Raw genomic sequence first — 19,190 nt, 5'->3', positions numbered from 1 at the left:
GGTGAATAATGGACAAAGTTGTAAGCACACCGTGCATACACTCATCAGAACTGGCCAATCTGAATTGAGAGAGAAAAATCCAAAATTATTTTCCAGTAAGTACTTTAGAAGACTCTAGGTTGCTGCTAAATTTTAAAGGTGATTGAGAAGGAGAGTAGAAGATACGATTAAAAAATAGATGAAAAAGCTTGTGCTGCCTAAAGAAGAAACTATAAGGACAAATATGGGAAGAGACAGGACTGTCTAATAGCATGACCAACTAGTTGAATGTGGTCAATAGTTTTTAGTTGATGGAAAAAAAATAGATGGAAGATATTACTACTTTGTAAACTATGAAATCAAAGCAGCTATTTCTAGCAATGATTTATAGTAAGTTACAATGGAAGACAGTAAAATCAGCAATGCAGATACTGATGTAAACCAGAATCTTATCTGAATTTGTCCAAATGCTTACATTAAAAAAAAAAAAAAAAAAAATAGAACCCATGAGACAACTTGGCAACAGATTAAAGTGAAAAAGAAAAGAAGCAAATATAAGCAGAATAAGGTTGTTGCCAATTATGGGAAAACCATATAAAAGGAAAAGAGATGAGATACAGAAAAAAGATTCCTAACAATGTTCTAACAAAAATTCTTAAATTTTTTTTTTTTTATTGAGCTTTAAGAAAACTTTTTATTTAGCTTTAATTAAGAAGTGCTAGGGCTGGGGCGATAGCTCAGCTGGTAGAGTGCTTGCCTTGAAAGCACAAGGCCCTGAGTTTGATCCCCAGTACGGCAAAAAAAAAAAAAAAAAAAAAAAAAAAAAAAAAGCTATTATTCTTTACATGCAAAGATGGCACTATTTTATTTGTTAGTTTCCTAGTAGTAGTATTTTGGGCCCCATTCACTTTTTTTTAACTGTTGTGAATAAAAACCTTTGAAAGTATCTCTTGATTACAGATTCAGCCCTAAGTATGAACTCTAATAAAATTTAAGTGAGTGCTCAAAATTTTGGACCCACAATTTTGGTGCTCTAATTTCTATCTATCAGTCATGAATGCTAGCCATAGATATGCTCCTTGTTTTACCATTGGGTCATGTCATGATCATAATTTAGCATTAAAGTGCTTGGAACTCTTACGTTACCCTACAGTTGGACAAAATCATCTAACACAAGCCTAGTGTATATTTAATGGCTGACTAACCAGTACCTCATGTAATCTACTGTGGAGTACGTTGTTTACCTTCATGAATGTGTGGCCAAATGGGAGCTGTGACTTACTGCTGTCTAGCATCTTGAAAGTATCATACTATACTTTGCTAGCCAGAGAAAGATCAAAATTCAAAATTCAAATGGTTTCTGCTAAATAATATTACTTTAGTACCACCATAAAGAAAAAAAAAAAAAAAGAACCATTGTAAATCAGGGTTGTCTGGATACCAAGAGGAAAGAGTGTTATCAAGAAGGAAAAGAAAGGAACTCCATGCATGCAGAAAGGAGGACATTTTAATTGAAAGACTAGACTTACTGATGAAAAAGAAAAAGTTACATAACCAAAAAATCTACATACCTTTGTTGCTCCTCCCAAGACTGTACTGTGGTAGAAGAACTGTAGACCAGAGTAATGTCAGACAAATCAGAGGAATGTGGGTACACATAATAGCAACTTATCAAGTGCAACAGCCATTCAGGGAGGGGTGGAAACCTGTAGTCAGTCAAGGGAAGCAGCATGGACACAAAGACATGGCACCATAAAGAATGGGACTATGTTAAGACCAGTCCACAGTCCATATATAACATCTGCAAAAACACAAATTTCACTCACTACTTGGACTCAAAGATGGCAGAATTTTATTCTTCCAAGTATGAAATGATCCAGGAGTATAGACAATTTCAATAATGCATGCAAAACTCATCAATATGTCTATTTTACAGAGACACTTGGAGATTCGTCTTAACCATTCAACTAGTCATTAGCACCATGGATTCCATTTGTCTAAGGCATGTTTTTAAATGGTACCACAATTTACAACTTTTAAAAAAGATAACATATTTGCTGATGTTTGAAAACAGTTGTAGAACCAAAATTTTTGGATACTTGCCACATGCATACCAGTACTAGCCATCAATCCAAATTTCTAAGTAAATCTACTCTTCTGGGATTTACAGAGCAATAGCAACAATACAGGGAGAAGTCAGTAGTAAGATAAAAGAGCAAGAGGCAAGTGGCAGGCAGAAAAAAGTATCAAGTTGATTAATATGAAGATCAACATAAAGAGTAACTATCAATAACAAATAACTTCAAGTTGATCTAGTATACTTTTTTTTTTTTTTTTTTACATGAATGAAAACTAATCTTTTGTATTCAGCTGCCAAAAGATTCCTTAGAATGCAGGAAGGCATCAAATGCTTTTTGGTTCCTTCACATAAAAAGACAGCATTAAATTAAGTGATACTCTGATGCTAAAACAATAATTTTATGGCTCCAAGTACTCTAGAAAAGATATGGTTCATGCCCTTACTATCTCTCAGCCAACATGTCCCATAATCTTTTATTCCTCACCATTTCCACCAGAAAGAATCTATTGATAAAATGTAAAATCAAGCACATAATAAAATAATAAAAATAACAGTTAACACAGTAAATGCTTTCCGTATGGAAAACACATATTAGCATATATCAACACAACTAATTCTCAAACAACCTAATTATCTCCAATTTACAGATGAAATAACTGAAATACAAAGAAGAATCTCATCCATACCACAAAATGTAGCACTAGATTCAAATACAAATAGTGTAGCTCAAGAGCCCATTTTATTTTCTATTCTGTAATACCCAAGTAAAGAATTTGGGGGAAAAGATAAGTTAGAGATCTGTTTACTATCATGAGATTTTAAGGTAAATGGTGCCACGGTAACCAAGACAGAACTAAACTTCCCAATGAGGTGGCCTTTTACCACATGTGGCTAGTAATAAGCATCATTAAAATGCAGCTAGTTCAAACTGAGATGTGCTATAAATGTAAAATACTCAATTTTGAAGGCTTACTAAGAAGAGTATATAAATCAACTCATTAATAATTTCTATATGAGTAAATGTCAAAATGACAATTTGAATACACTGGATTAAATTAAATGTGCTTTTTAATGTGCCTACCTGAAGGTTTAAAATTAGATATTTGGCTATCACTATATTTTTACAGAACACAGTATTATATAGGCAAGACTCTAAAATTTATAAAATAATTCTAATCTTTACCACCTTGTTTTACTGTATGATCTCAGAAAAAATCTTAACACTGATTATGAGCTTCTGCATTAGAATAGGGTTTAAAAACAGTCCTAAAACCTAGTGCTCAATTTGTGTATCTAAATTTATTTTCCACTGAAAGAACAAAGTCATTTTGGACAAACAGCTGATGCCATTGCTGGAACAAGTAATGTACATGAACCTAGAAACCGCTACACACAGGAACCATCTTGATGAGGCTCCTATTAGGCAAACCTGGCACAATTTGAGAATCAAAATGATGATAGTGATAGATTAAGCCACTAAATATGAATTCATGCTGATAAAAAAAATTGAATAAACAAGGGAGAGGAGAGGAAAGACTGATTTATGACAGAATGTCAACTTCTGATAACTGCTGAAGGAATGAAGTTAGAAAATCATCAATGGACGCTAAAACTTTTGGGTAAAATTTTGATTCAGACTATGACAACATCCTGTTATTCAGAATATTTTTCCATAAGATGCACATTAATTACAAAGGAATAAATAATAACTTTCAGGGATACAGACAAATTTTCACACCAAACTAAATTTTCAAAGCCTAACATCAACAACACCGGGACAAATCAACTTCATGAGCCTCAAGATATGATGTACTGAGAAGAACAAAACATCTCTTCAGTAGTATTCCTGCCAAATGTATAACCAATCTAATCATGAGAAAACAACAGACAAATTCAAACTGAGGCATATTCTACAAAATAACTGCCTTGTACTTTTTTAAAAAGGCAAGGTCAAGAAATAGGTTGAGGAAGTACTCCTGATTTTTTTAAAAGACTGAAGAGACCTGATGATCAAATGTGGTCCATGATCTCAGAGTGGACCTTGCATTGGGGGGGGAAGGGTTATAGAGAAAATAGATAAACAGATAAAATTTGAATATGGATTATAAATCAGATAATAATGATGTATCGATACTAAATCTCATGGTTTTTAATAACTCACCCTGGTTAGATAAGATAATGTCCTTGTTTTTAGGAAATATACACAAATATACACAGAAAAATTTAAGGGTAAAGAGATATGATGTTTCCAAATTACTCCCAAATTGTTCAGAAATACATATATGAATATAAAGCAAGAATGATAAAGCCAATTAAAACAAAATGTGAAACGACTGGCAAATATGGGTAAGGGTATATAGGAGTTCCTTATAAGATCAAAATTATGTCAAAATAAAAAGTTTTTTAAAACTGGCCTATCTCCCAAATCAAATATTTTAAAAACTCCACAAAAGTCTGGATGTTGTTTTTAAATGTACTAATACATTTATTTTATTCTAGACTTAACTCTTTTCATTTTGATTCATCAGATAGTAATTACATGTTCCTAAGATTCAGGGCTATGTCTATTACTGCTCATCATCATTCTAAGTACAATTTACTGCATCCAAAGAGCATCACTCGTTTTTTAAAGTGAGCATACTCACATGGTACAGGATGCTAACAGAAAAAGCATCAAATTATAAAAAGAACCACATTGTAAACAGAGCTATTATTTGGGACAAAGAGGGACAACTCTCCATTTTTAAAAGCAAAAACCAGGAATGAATCAAAAGGTCAAAAATCTAAGGTAAATAGATAAATTCCATAATTAGAAGAAGGTAAACATCTCTTTCTATACAGTCAAGCATTTCACCATTACAATTAACTAAAAGCAGTCACTGACAACTAAAATAACTTGCTTCCCTATAAATTTTGACTATTTTAGTAAAACTGAATCATTTACCTTAAAGAGTTAACGTTTAAGTGCTGAGATTCAAAACTTCTCTAGGAGTTCACTACTAAGTTGCTATACGACCCTAAGAAGCAGTCTAACAACTTCTTATCTCACAAGTAAAACCTCTGGATCATTTTCCCCCCCAAAAGCAAGAAGGGTATTATGTTGTAAAAATGATTTCAAGCAGTAAGAGCACTGACTATTCAACACAGAAAAAAAAGGTCACATATGTACACACATGCAAAAGAATATGGTTTTTTGTAAATATGTTTACGAAGTAATGAATGTAGCATATTAATAGCAAAAGGTGACTCAAAATAATTACACAACTACCTTTAGACCATAAGTACGACAAGACACCAAACCAACCCCAATTATCAAGTATATATCCCGTTTAAAAGGGTTCTATTGTTTATTTAAAAACAGTGACAAAAATCAAGTATGAGATGGTTCTCCTGACTAGGACTAGGACTATGAGAAACAATTCTCAAATATAGATAGAAACCAGGAAAAAATTTCTTTTCATGTACAGTACAATTATATGTTACAGTAAAAGTGTAGTATAGGGGCTGGGGCAGTGGCTCAGTGGTGGAGTGCTTGCCTAGCATGTGTGAGGCAACGGTTTCAATCCTCAGCACCACATAAATAAAGGTATTGGGTCCATCTACAACTAAAACAATACATATTTTTTTTAAAGTGTAGTATAGATCGTCTGTTAGATACACAGTATTAACTCAGTTTTCAGTGTATTCAAACATTACTTGAGTACTGAGGCAAGTAAGTCAAATAAAATCGAATTCCTTTTTCCATCAAATCCAGTTAATTTTGTCTCATTAAAATTCGATTTTTCTCCAAAGGTACATGTATCTTTGAGATGCAAAGTCGCATCTGGATAAGCAAGAGAAAAACCCCAAACTATTCTAAAATAAAAACTGACCAAAGACAACCTTAAACACTGTATGTCTTGGCAAAACAACACAGTAACATCATGAACCAGTATTGCAATGCTGTCATCCTACCTGATTCTTAATGAACTCAAACAATTCTACACAGTTTCTTCAGCAGAAAAGATCTTCACACAGGTACTTGCAAAGATAGGTCCATTTTGCATTCAAGAAGCACCAATACCCAACACATTTGTATAAAGATTTCCCTGAGGGTTTTTCCCCGCTTTTAAACACTGTATGGACTGAGATCACTTACGAACACTTGACTAAAGCTTTCTCCCTTAACTTTTCCTCAGAGAAGACCAAAATACATTTTATAAAGGTAAAACAGAACAGTAAATGTCTTCAACAGCACTTGGACGCCCCTCGTCGGAGCGGCCCTCCTTCCTGCACGATTTCCTAGGTTCAAGGATTTCTGCAGGGCACATTTCCAGCTGAAGTTGTTGCTAGTTGAACCCAGGAAGGTCTCCTTTCCACCCGTGAAAACAAGGATCCTAAGACGCTAACCAAACGAATGCAGAGGGGTGGGGAGGGGAAGGGGCGCGAGGTGGCGCAACCACAGATGGAAACAAGGTGAGACCGCGGCTTCCCCAACTCCCAGCGCCGAGATTCCCGGCCCGCAGAGCCGACGCAAGGCTCCAGGTCCCACCCATACCCCCCGCTACCCGACGGCGCAGCCGCCCCGGCCCCGGCCCGGGCCCGCCGCTCCGCGCCCCCCGCCCGCCGGCCCAACAGCTCCAGGCATCAGTCTCACGCGGGCAAAAAAAATTAAAAAAAAAAAAAAAAAAAAAAAAGGCTGCTGCCAGGTGGGGAGTCCCGCCATCTCCCGCCACCCAGAGCAGCCCTCGGAAGGAGAGTCCAAGCCCAGAAGTTTGGAGCAGAACGAGTCGGACGCACCACACCCCCGCCGCCCCCCGGGCACCACGGCGCTGCGGCCCAAGCGGGCTGCGCGCGGGGAGGGCGATGCGAGCCTGTGTGCAGGGAAGAGTCCATCACATGACAGTGAAAGGACCAGAGTCGTCGGGGCGTCCGCGCCGAGGGGGGGAGGGTGCCGTTGCCGTGGCAACACCCCCCATCCGTCCAGACTTCCAAAGAGGGAGGAAGAACTTCAAATCCCAACCGTCAGCGCTCGAGCGGCTCCTTCTTAAAGGGGTACACACAGCGCCGCCGCCGCGGCCGCCGAGCGCGAGAGGGCAGAGCTGGACGCCCCCCGCCCCTCGGGCGGCGCCCCCCGCCCTCGCCCCCCGCCCCGCGAGCGCCCGGGGGTCCCCCGGGTCTGGATCCCGGGGAACTCGGCCGCGTCCGCCGGCCCGGCCCCCGGCGGCGAGAAGGGGGTGTGTGTGCGCTCGGCGGGGGCGCGGACCAGCCCGCCTTCCTCCCGCCGGCTCCCCTCGGCCAGGGCGCCGACCCGCCCGGCCGCTTCCTCCTCCTGACAGCGAGGACCGCGGGCGGCGACGGGCACCGAGGAGTTTCGGCGAGAGCGCGAGCCGGCGGCTTCCTCCGGGATCGGCGAGCGGGTCCGAACCAACAGTTCCCTGGGAGCCCAGGAGCCGAGCAGGCAGGCGACCGAGCGCGGACCGCGCCGGGCGAGGAGCCCCCGAGACAAAAGGCGAGCGCTGGGGCCGCCGCGCCGCCGCCGCTCCCATCTCGCTCCCCATTGAACTGACCCGAACCGGAGATTCAACTAAACCCCTCAGCCACAAACTCCTCGGGCTGCGGCAGCCGCCGCCGCGCGGAGCCCGGGGCCCCGACCCGTGTCTCTCTTACCTACACAGTGCATGAGGCGGTGGCGCCAAGAGTCGAGTTCCCGCCGGAATCCTCTCCTCTCCGCCGCGCACCGAGGGCTCCGGCACTGAGCGGCGGCGGCGGCGGCGGCGGCAGCAGCGGCGGCGGCAGCGGCCATTCTCTCTCTTCCCTTGTCCATCTGCGTCCCGCGTCACGCGCCCTCATTTACATACGAGCGGCGCAGGCACGAGGCAGGGGCGCGAGCCCTCGGCGCGAGCCCCGGAGCGCGCGCCCCCCGGAGGGGGTTGATTGACACGTGTCACTACCTTCCCTCTGCCCTTCCCTCCCCCTCCCACCGCTCCCTCAGGGAGAGGCGGGGAGGGAGCCAGAAGAGAAGGAAGCAACCTGCCGCTTCCGCTGACCCCGCCCCCTATCCACTCCTCTTTCCCCTCCTCCCCCCGGAGTTTACTCAAGCGAGCCATACCGCTCCCGCCGCCCGCGAAAATCCTGAGCGGGAGCGAGAGACCCGGAGCAGAGCCAGGAACCCGCGTGCTAAAGGAGCTGACTAGCAACGCCTCCTTTCTGCCTTAGCTCTGGCCGTTCGGAGACTTCACTTCCCAGGCTCCCTTGCGCCCAGGTCCCGAAGCGGAACTTGCGGCCTTGGCGCGGTGCACGCCGGGCCTTGTAGTCCGGCCGGGATGAACACGCACGGGTTTTCTGCGCACGCTGGAGCTAGCGGACTGGCCTTGAACTTCTCTTCGCTGCACCTAGAGTGGGTTTAGACTCCCACTCCCTGCCCCTAAGACCGTGCACTGTCCACGTTGCCCAGACAGACGCGCAGACAGACAGAGCTTATAGGCTCCGCAATGGAAGTGCAAGAACTGTTGGCCCTTGCAAGTTCAGACTGTGCTTTAAGTGCTGGAAACTTTTCGGGGTCACTGTCATCTTGTCACTTTATGGAAAGGGCAAGCCAGTTGCATCTGAAATAATTTCCAGACGTCCAGAGAGAGATTCCGCAGTGACTTCAGTTTCCAAGGCGAAGAGATCATCGTAAGGCGGAAATACTTGCTAGAATTAGAAAAAGATGAGAGCCTTTTCACCGAAAATTATTTACGGGGGAGAATGTAGCTGGCCGCAAACTCCGGAAGGAAATTTTTTTTTATGATCCGCAAAATATCAACTCCTAGAGGGAAACGACCCCCTGAGACTTCTGTGCCTTGACATCTTTCATTCGCTTGACCCTAGTACAGTGCCAGGGCATAGCATGGGAATCTGCACTTTAAATTTGTTATGGAGTGAGTTCTGCGCTGTGCTAAAGAAAATTACTTCTTCTAAGAGAAAGGAATTTTTTGGTTAAATATAGACTTCAATTAGATTTTTACTTTTGCACCAGAGCGATCCTGTATTTATTTCGTGTGTAGTTGCAGAGGGCCCAAACTGAGACTAAACCACCCAGAGTTTACTGAGAAGTGTATTACTGGGAATTTATGCACATATCTGTGGGGAATATGTTTCTGAGTTCTGTATCACTCTCCCTGTTTTGTGGTTTATCTTTATCCACCTTTCTCTTTTTTCTCTCCCTCTGTAGAGAAGTATTGCTTATCATTACCTCAGCAGTGAAGATATGACTACATCTTCATAAAAGTTTTCCTTTTTTGACGCAATGAAGTTAGAAATCTTATAAATGCCTTTTCTAGGACAGTCACAATTGGAGACAGGTGAAATCACTGGTGAAAGTGCTTTCGAAATTACAAGTGGATGGTTTCAGTTATCACTTCCACTCACAAATTGCTAGGATGCCTTTGTAGGTTTCCTGATGACTTTCGTAGTAATCTACATTAGTTAGGATGGAACAGTTAAGTGCAGTCACAAAGTATCCAAAAATCTTAGTTGCTTAAAACAAAAAAGACAAAATATATTTTTCTGCTTATCTACATGTTCTTCTCCAGGGGAAAGGGGCTTCATTCCAGGTGGTTCTCACCAAGCAAATAGATGTTTAGGGAGACTGGAAAGACTGGAACTTTATTCCATGTTAGATAAGCAAAAGGAATATGAGGAAGACAAACCAGTTCTTCCTAAAAGTAGCAGGAGTCAGTTCCACTCATATTTCACTGAGCAAAGCAAATCATATAGGTATCTCCATCTTCAGGGGAGCAGGGGAAGTGCAATCCTATTTGCTCAGAAGAAAGATAACCAGAATTTCTTGATGGAATAGCACCAAGGATTATCACAATTCATCCTCTAGCACTAATTTACATTTCATCCTTACACTACAAAATACATTCACTCCTATCACAAGTGAGACAATCAAAATTCTATTCAGTAAGGCATTAATCTCAAGTCCAGCATTTCTGGGTGATGCTTGGTAGGCTATATTAACACTGGATAAAGCTTCTCTTGTTTTAGAAACCTAAAAAAGGCACAGTATCTATCCTCCCACTTATAGACTACACCCCCACCACACACACACACACACACACACACACACATTCAACCATCAGTGATGGGACAAGGACAAATGAACTATAGTATCTTAGTTCATTTTGTGCTGCTGTAACAGAATAACAGACTAATACATGAAAAACAAATCTGTGGCTCTGGGGAGATAGCTCAGTCGGTAGAGTGCTTGCCTTGTAAGCATAAGGCCCTGGGTTCGATCCCCAGCACCCAAAACAAACAAATAAACAAATTTGTCTCTCACAGTTCTGGAAGCTAGAAAATCCAAGACAATAGTGCTGGCATCTAGCAAGAGCCTTCCTGCTCTGTCATCCTATGCAGAAGGGAAAAGAAGCAAGAGATTAAAAGGGTGAACTGAACTCCCCTTTTATAACAAACTCATTCTCAGGATCTTAACAACATTAATCCATTCACTCTACCCTTCAGAACTCATTGCATCTTGTTAGGTCCCATGTCCCAAAGCCATTGCATGAGAAATTGTTTCCAACATATGCTTTTTGTATGTGTGTTGGGAGGGGTGGTATCTTCAAAACATCACATATTGAAAACATATTCATATTTAGGAATGAAAAGAATGGGAGCCATATATCAAATATTTAGCTAATATTTTATCATAGGTAGCTAGCATGGGTTACAAACTTTCCAGCCTCTAACAAGATTCCTTGCCACTACCTGCTGGACCTATAAGTTATAACTACATATTTTAATGTCCTATCATAACTCCACCTCCACATTCTTCTAAGTACTAAATTTCTACCAATTTAGCCAGAATGGCCTATATTATGCTCCAATAACACAAACTCAAAACCTTAGTGGTTTAATGCAAAGGTTTTTGTCTTACAATAGGTCAGTGTGGGGAAGATGGAGAGAACTGTTTCATATCCATTCAGAGTCCAGAACTTATAGAGCTCCACCATCTGGAAGCTCTCCTGTCACCATGAAAGTAGAACAATGATGCAGAATCATAGTCCAACTCTTAAAGGCTTCTGATAGAAGTGATACAAGTCAATGGATGAAGCCACGCCTAATTTTGAGGAAATAACGTATTACCTTTGAGGACATAACCAAGCATCCCAAAACTTAATATCTTAAAACGTCAGATGTTTATTTACCTCATGAGTCTATGGAATAATAATTTGTGCTAGGCTAAGCTGGATATTTCTGCGAGCCTTGATTGATCCACTCAGGTGTGATCAGTGACTTGTCAGAGAGGTAGCTCAGTATCTGGAAGTTAACTGATTGTCAGCTCGGAAAACAGATCCCAGTATTTCTCATCATCAAGAAACAGACAATTATTTGCATAACGACACAGTCATAGGGTTCCAAACAGCAGTGAGAGAGCAATCCCCAGCCCACAAGTGCTTTTCAAGTCTCAGCTTGGATCACATTTGACGCATCATGGCCAAACCCAGAGTCAATATAGGGTAACAGATTCTACCTCGTATTCGAAGGATTTGATTTACAAGTCACATTGCACAAGGGCGTAGATAGAAAATTACATAATTTTGTGGACACTTCTGCAATTTACACATTTGGGGAATTGCAATGTTACCATAATTCTCCAAAAGAAGGAGAAATTGAAATATGGACAAAATTAATTAATATAGAATTTCTGGGAGAATGGAAGGATCAACGTCAGATATGATGAAATGAATAAAATGGAGTTAACTTTGGAATTCAGTTTCACTTACAAGAGTGAAGAATTTTTGTAGCCGTATTACAGAGTATATTATAACTATTCAACAAACATAGAAATAGAAAACTAGCTAGTAAAATCATTGCATTCTAATCTGAACCAGGCACTCACTTGATGCCTACTTGTTATTCATTTGAACAAATGTTTGTGGTATCTATAAATCCAAGGGTAGAAAGAAAGTCATATCCAAGATGGTCTCCAACACTGAAATGCAGTTATAAAGAATTTTAATAGAACAACAAATATATAATATGAAAGTTAATGTTCTTTGAAAAAGATGTTCTTGTTCTATTATCAACTTCCTATGCAAGTTATATCAGTTTTTATTTTTGTATAACAAGCCAGTTCATAACATGGTGGATTAAAAGAACAACTTATTACTCTCAAGTCCGATGGTCAAAATATGGTATGGAGTTTGACTTCTTATTTGCTAGGGATAATGGGATTGATTGAGCCATGTGTGTCTTATCATTCAGAGACTAGGAGAGCTTATTTACATGTGACAGCATATGAAGCATAAGAGAATAAGTATTAATGTGCAAGTGAGTTCTGTCTTCGCTTGCATCATATTTGATTGCTACTGTTCCGTTGGCCAATGCAAATCACAGGGACAAGCCCAAAGTCTTAGTGGGAGATACTAAGAAATGTTATGGTTACAGAAAGCTATGAACCAATTGGCATCATTACTGCAATCAAACCACCATAAATGTTCATCCAAGTTCATCTACAACTAGAAAATACATCTACAGAGTTCTTATACAGTGCTAAGAATAGGTATAAACTGCTGAGCAGATTAATAGTTTATTGGTTTATTTGACCATTCAGCAGTTAATTCCCAATCTCTGATACATTTTAGGAGAAAATGATGTAAAAACACACATAAATGATATATAAACACATATAAACAACATTATTGTTAAATTCTATTATCATTTTTATAATAAATTCCATAAGATTGAATGTAATTCTTACTTTATGAAGTAATTTGAAATGAATTTACACAGTAGAAAAATACAAAATTGCAGAGGGATATGACTAGATTCATGTTTTTGAGACATTAACCCAAAAGGAAAGCTATTCTTTTACTTTATAAAAAGTTATACATTTAATATACCTACTCAATTGTAAATTACCAATATGTAACACAAAAAAATACATTTTATAATTTAGTAAAATTGCAACACTTTGTATGCATTAGATATTTACAACTGTAAAGCATAGCTATCATACTTAATTAACTATAAAAAGCTTTATGGTGCTGAGAAACCATCTTTTGAATATTTTACTTAAATCACATTTTTTAAATATTCCCTTTATTTCTGAAATGCAATATATTTCATTGACCAGAGATAGAGAAACCAAAGACACCTGATTTGATCATTACACATTATATACATGGATCAAATTATCACAGTGTTCCCTATAAGTAGGTACAAGTAAAATTATAATTTATAAAAGAAAAATCAGAAACAAATTTGATTAACAAACAATTTAGAATATGGTACATAGTCTCCTTCCAGAAAATTTCTAGCCATTAAATAATCATTATGCTAAACTTTATGTAATACATTAGATTCACCAGGTTCATAGCCAAAGATTTATCAGCATCTTTTTTTCTTATGGGAATATGGACTCTATAAACAGCATCATATCACACAGATGTATACATGCCAATACACTTACTTCCAATACTGCAGTTAAATAGAGATACCTAAAATAGATGATGATTGTGTCTTCTTCTTGCATTTCCAAATACCATCAGCACCTTTATGTACATTTTATAGAAAGAAAGATAAAATATCACAAAAGGAAATAATAGTTGAAGAAGCAGAGATGCAATGGTGCTGCCCTTCATTTCTTATAATATCTACCTATCTCCTATTCCAAGACTATCTTTAATGAACATGAGAATGGGTATGATAGCTGGTCCAGTTCTGTCCCTTATCTCAGGGTGTTACTTCAGATTTTGTTCTTTGTTTGGTTCAGCCATGGAGTATTTTTACAACATTATTGTTATATCCTATTATCATTTTTATAATAAATTCCATAAGATTGAACATAATTCTTACTTTATTAAGAAGACCCAGGCCCTAAACTGTCAAGATAAAGAATACTGAAATTAGGGTGAAACTGTTTTCTATTTTTTAAAAATAAAATCATACACCCTTGAGCTTAGCATTTGAATTTAATATCATTTGCCATCCACTTTCTCTTGCATCCAGGCATGATAATAGAACCTGCTCTATCATTACTCTTCCTGTGTCCATTTGAAATCACTCCCACAGCCTAATGCATTATTATCACTTTCATTTTCAACCTTTTAATAAAATTTCAATATATTAGAGGCTCAATGATGGCAATTTGATCCAATTTAATCCAATTGTATGGTTCAGTATCAAAGTCAAATAAAAACATCATCTATAGCACATAGACTATTACAGTTTAGAAGAAATACAGATCATCGAGGTCAATCCCCTAATTTTGCAGATAGGGAAATGAGGCCCAGAGAGGATAAGCAATTTATGTAAGTTACACAGTTTTTAAGTAGCATAACCAAACTAAAGTTCAGTTTCTTGATTCCTAATCTTGTCTCTTTTTGCTATAAGGAACATAAGTTGTTCCACAATTGTGTACATTAATTTATTTGCCATAACCTTAAAAATAAGTACTTTTTTATTATCCCCATATTCAAGAGGAAGAAATATAAATTGATCACACAGCTAGTTTGTGGCAGAATTAGAATTTGGTCTGTTCTTTCAAGTTTAACCACTACTTTCCTTTAGAGAACAGAAAAGGAGGGGATAAACCTGCCTAGAAAGGATCAGAAATTGAGGAAACTTGATTTTATCTGATTTTCATGAGGAACTACTGATGATGTCCGTCATTACAGGAAAATAGTGATGCACACAAAAAATTATGGTTCCCAGTATTTAATCTATCACTGGGCCAAACTGAGGTTTCCGCTGTCCCCCCAACCTAACACCCTGGGCTGTTCTACTTCCATGAAGCAAGTTTGGTAATTTTCAACTAATTAATGATTAGTACTTTTTGTGCTCTTGAAACACTTCCTTTACAATTTTTCTAATGGGTCTTATTATATTCTTCCATGTATTATAATTACATATGAACATGTTGTTCCTCTCTACAACCTCGCAGATTGGAGGTTGAGATTTGGGTATTCACCATCTCTATGTACCTGCTTTCTAACGCTTAGTTGGTATCAAAGACATTTTTGTCAAATTGAAACGAGTAACAAATTATGATTTTTCAAAAAAGAAAAATGGAAGGTATAAAACTTCTTTCATGCCCCATTCCATCACCATTCTCAAGACTTCCTCCTAAACCCAAACTTGTATTTCAACCCTGATGTCAAGACAATGACAGAAGGAGTGGCATGATTACATTTTATTTTAAAAAAAATTTTAAATTTTATTTGTTCTAATTAGTTGTACATGACAGTAGAATGCATCTATACATTTTGATAGCTCATACATAAATAGAGTGTAAGCTCTCATTTTTCTGATTATATATTTTGCAGGATCACATTGGTTATGCAGTCATATGTACATGAGGTGATAATGTCTATTTCACTCTACTATCATTCCATCCTACATACCCCTTCCCCACCCTTCACTCCCTGCTAACTAATATAAAGTAAATCTGTTCTTCCCTAGCCCTACCACTTATTGTGAATTAGCTTCTGCATATCAGAGAAAACATTGGCCTTTGGTTTGGGGGGTTTAGCTTATTTCACTTAGCATGATATTCTCCAATTCCATCCATTTACCAAATGCCAAAATTTCATTCCCCTTTAATGTTGAGTAATATTCCATCATATATATATTTTCATGATCCATTTTTCTGTTGAAAAGCATCTGAGTTGATTCTATATTTTAGCTATGGTGAACTGAGCTTCTACAAACATTGATGTGGCTGTGTCACAGTAGTATGTTGATTTTAAGTCCTTTGGGCAATGAGTGGGATAACTGGGTCAAATGGTGGTTCCATTCCAAGTTTCTGAGGAATCTCCATACTGCTTTCCATAATGGTTGCACCAATTCCCACCAGCAGTGTATGGGTGTACCTTTTTCCCTACATTCTCAACATTTATTGTTGCTTGTATTCTCGATAATTGCCACTCTGATTGGAGTGAGATGAAATCTTAGAGTAGTTTTGATTTGCATTTCTCTGCTAGAAAAGTTGAACATTTTTTCATATATTTGTTGATCAATTGTGTATCTTCTTCTGTGAAGTATCTGTTCAGTTCCTTAGTCCATTTATTGATTGGGATTTTTGTGTGTGTGTTAATGTTTTTGATTTATTTAAATATCCTAGAGATTAATGCTTTATCTGAGGTACATGTGGCAAAGAATTTCTCCCAATCTGTAGGTTCTCTCTTCACATTATTGATTGTTTCCTTTGCTAAGAAGAAGCTGTTCAGTTTTGAGCCCATCCAATTTATTGATTCTTGATTTAACTTCTTGTGTTTTAGGGATCTTGTTAAGAAAGTCAGGTCCTAGGCCGACATGTTGAAGATTTGGGCCCACTTTTTCTTCAAGTTGTTGCAGGGTCTCTGTTCTAGTGCCTAAGTCTTTGATCCACAGTCAGTTGAGTTTTGTGCATGGTGAGAGGTAAGGGTTTAATTTCATTTTGTTACATGTTGCTTTACATTTTTCCCAGCACCATTTGTTGAATAAGCAATCTTTTCTCCAATGTTTTTGGCAGCTTTGTCTAGTATGATTTACCTGTATTTTTGTGGGTTTGTCTCTATGTCTTCTATTCTGTACCATTTGTCTACATGTCTGTTTTGGTGCCAATACCATGTTGTTTTTATTACTATAGCTATGATTACATTTTAAAGGGGTTATATATGTATTTTTGGGGAAAACTCATTCTTACTGGTGCATATTAATAGCAAAATAATGCATTTCATTGTGGTATATTCATATATGCAATATAACATAATTTGACCAATATCTATAACCAGTCCCTCCCCAACCACTCTAATTCAGCCTTCCCCTGGTCTCCATCCTCAACCTCAATGATCTCCCTTCTACTTTTATGACATCTTCCCCCCTCCTTTTTTCCCCTCTAGCTTCCATAAATGACATTTGTCCTTTTGAGTTTGGCTTATTTTGCTTAACAAAATATTATTGTTATTAAAATATTTTTATTATTCTCAAATAGTATCCATTTTCTTGCAAATGATGTAATTTCATTCCTCTTTAATGGTGAATAAACTCCATTGTGTGTATATATACCACATTTTCTCTATTCATTCATCTGTTGATGGACACCTAGACTGGTTCCATAGTTTGAATATTGTGAATTGTGCTGCTATAAACATGGGCATGTATGTGTCACTATAGTATTATGATTTTAATTCTTTTGAATAAATACTGATATGCGGTATAGTTATATCATCTTGTAGTTCAATTTTTAGTTTTTTGAGTAAATCAACCAACATATTGATTTCCAGAGTAGTTGTACCAATTTATGATTCCACATGCAGTATGAAGTCCTTTCCCCCTGCATCCTCACCAGTATTTATATGTTCTTGATGATTGGCATTCTGACTTGAGTGAGATGGAATCCCAATGTAGTTTTGATTTACCTTTCTGTAGGAGTTATATTTTAAAAGAAGAAATTAATATCATTTGGCCTTTTGTATGTTGAAACTCCTGATACAGACTAAGTCATAATTTCTTATGTGAATAAAGGGTATCATTTAACTTGCTCACATGATTTAGAGAATCAGAAATATGAACAATTTATGAATTTTACAATTATTTTTTCATGCAGTTAACAATAATTTGGACTTTAATGTCAACATATAGAAAATATTTATTTTCATATAAGAATAGTAGAAAACACCAATGTTTCATGGTAAAGAGGTCAAATTATAAAATTCTGAGGTAAAAATTCACTGGGTGAAAGAAGTTATTTTAACATGTGGCCATAGGAAAAATTTTTTTAAACCGTGAAATTGGTTAGTGGCAGCAATTAATATCTAACTAGAGAATAGTTCCAAAATAAAAATGGAAAAGAATGAAGCACTTCAATTATATCTTGTAAAGAGATGTGAATGAAAATGTAAAGTTGGTAAAACTTTAATACCTTTACTGCCTTTGAACTTAGTCAAAATTACATAATATTCAAAGATCAAAATTATAATAATAAGATTGAGTTATAATTATAATTGCTTGTGCAAATGCATAAGTTGAAGAACAATCTAAAATTATCCTATTATAGGCTTTCAAATTTCATAGGCAAAACCACCTGATTTTATTTTTATACACCATTTATTAAGCTCTAAACATGACACTATAAAGAAAAAGAAACCTAAATATAAAACTGTGCAACTATTTTAAATATCATTGGTCACCTGCAATCTCTGTTTCTCCAGGAAATACAATTGAGAAGCAGAAGGTGAGACTGAGGCCAAGGGCTGAAAGCCCAGGGATTGGCCCACGCACTGTATAAAGAGCTACAGAACTCCTCCTCCTCCAGCCTTTATCTCCTCTCCCTGGACCAGACATTTCTATCCCAAGTCCTGTAAGAAATATATTCTGTGGAAAAACTACACAGAATGTTCATGGACTTGAGGACATCAAGCAAATTGGAGCATGAGGCTAATGTAGACTGAGCATAGGTTATTAAGTAAAAAGTTTGCTGAATTTCTCCCACCTTGTTCTTGGGACATCTGTAACCAGATTTATACTTTTCTTGAAAATATCACATACATTTCAATGTCTCCCTAATGAAAAGCTGGCCTTCTGCTTGCTCACACATTCAGGAAATCTTACCTATCATTAAACCTCACTCACACAGAATTTTCCATAAATGTTTAAAGGGCTTCACTTGTAAATATGCATTGACATTTGGGGAAAGCACCCAACGAGAAAGAGGAGGTGTGGGGGTGGGGGGGGAAGAAAGAGAGAGAGAGAGAGAGAGAGAGAGACAGAAAGAGAGAGAGAGAGAGAGAGAGAGAGAGAGAGAGAGAGAGAGAGAACAGAGAACAAAACAAACAGATAAAAGGAATTCAGAGAAAAACAGAAATTGCAGGGAATAGAAGAAAACTTCCAATTAATTATAATTAAAATGCTCAAAAAGATAAGAAGAGATGTTATTACATCATTAAAAGAAGAATTACTTTGAAAGAAGATGCTTTGGGAACAGAGAAGAATGAGAAATAAAGAGCTCTTGGAAATTAAATATACATCAGACAAAACAAATTCAGAAGTGTTGGGAGATGAAGATAAGGAAATATTTTGAAGTTGCATAACACAACAGGACATGGAAACAGATTATGGGACATAAGAAAATTTCAAGGTCAATCAATGAACTCCAAACATCTGACTGACATAAATT

At 38.1% G+C, this 19,190-nt stretch overlaps 1 protein-coding gene across 10 annotated transcripts in view; it reads right to left on the bottom strand.

Moving 5' to 3' along the window:
• Window positions 1-8,090, bottom strand: part of LCORL (ligand dependent nuclear receptor corepressor like) — a 132,870-nt gene extending 124,780 nt beyond the window's left edge. For 2 of the 10 annotated variants that reach the window (XM_079154238.1, XM_079154236.1), the window contains exon 1: window positions 7,709-8,088. In XM_079154238.1, the coding sequence (XP_079010364.1) occupies window positions 7,709-7,865 (157 nt within the window). In that variant the 5' untranslated portion in view covers window positions 7,866-8,088. Of the gene's footprint in view, window positions 1-7,708 lie in introns of all 10 variants that reach the window. The other 8 variants (XM_079154239.1, XM_079154243.1, XM_079154245.1 and 5 more) reach the window with 8 other exon arrangements.
• Between the last annotated feature and the right edge of the window lie 11,100 nt (window positions 8,091-19,190).

Source organism: Sciurus vulgaris (assembly GCF_902686455.1).
Source record: "Sciurus vulgaris genome assembly, chromosome: 9".
Lineage (NCBI taxonomy): Eukaryota > Metazoa > Chordata > Mammalia > Rodentia > Sciuridae > Sciurus > Sciurus vulgaris.
Note: the sequence above shows the minus strand (reverse complement) of the source record. Positions and strands in the feature narration are given on the sequence as shown.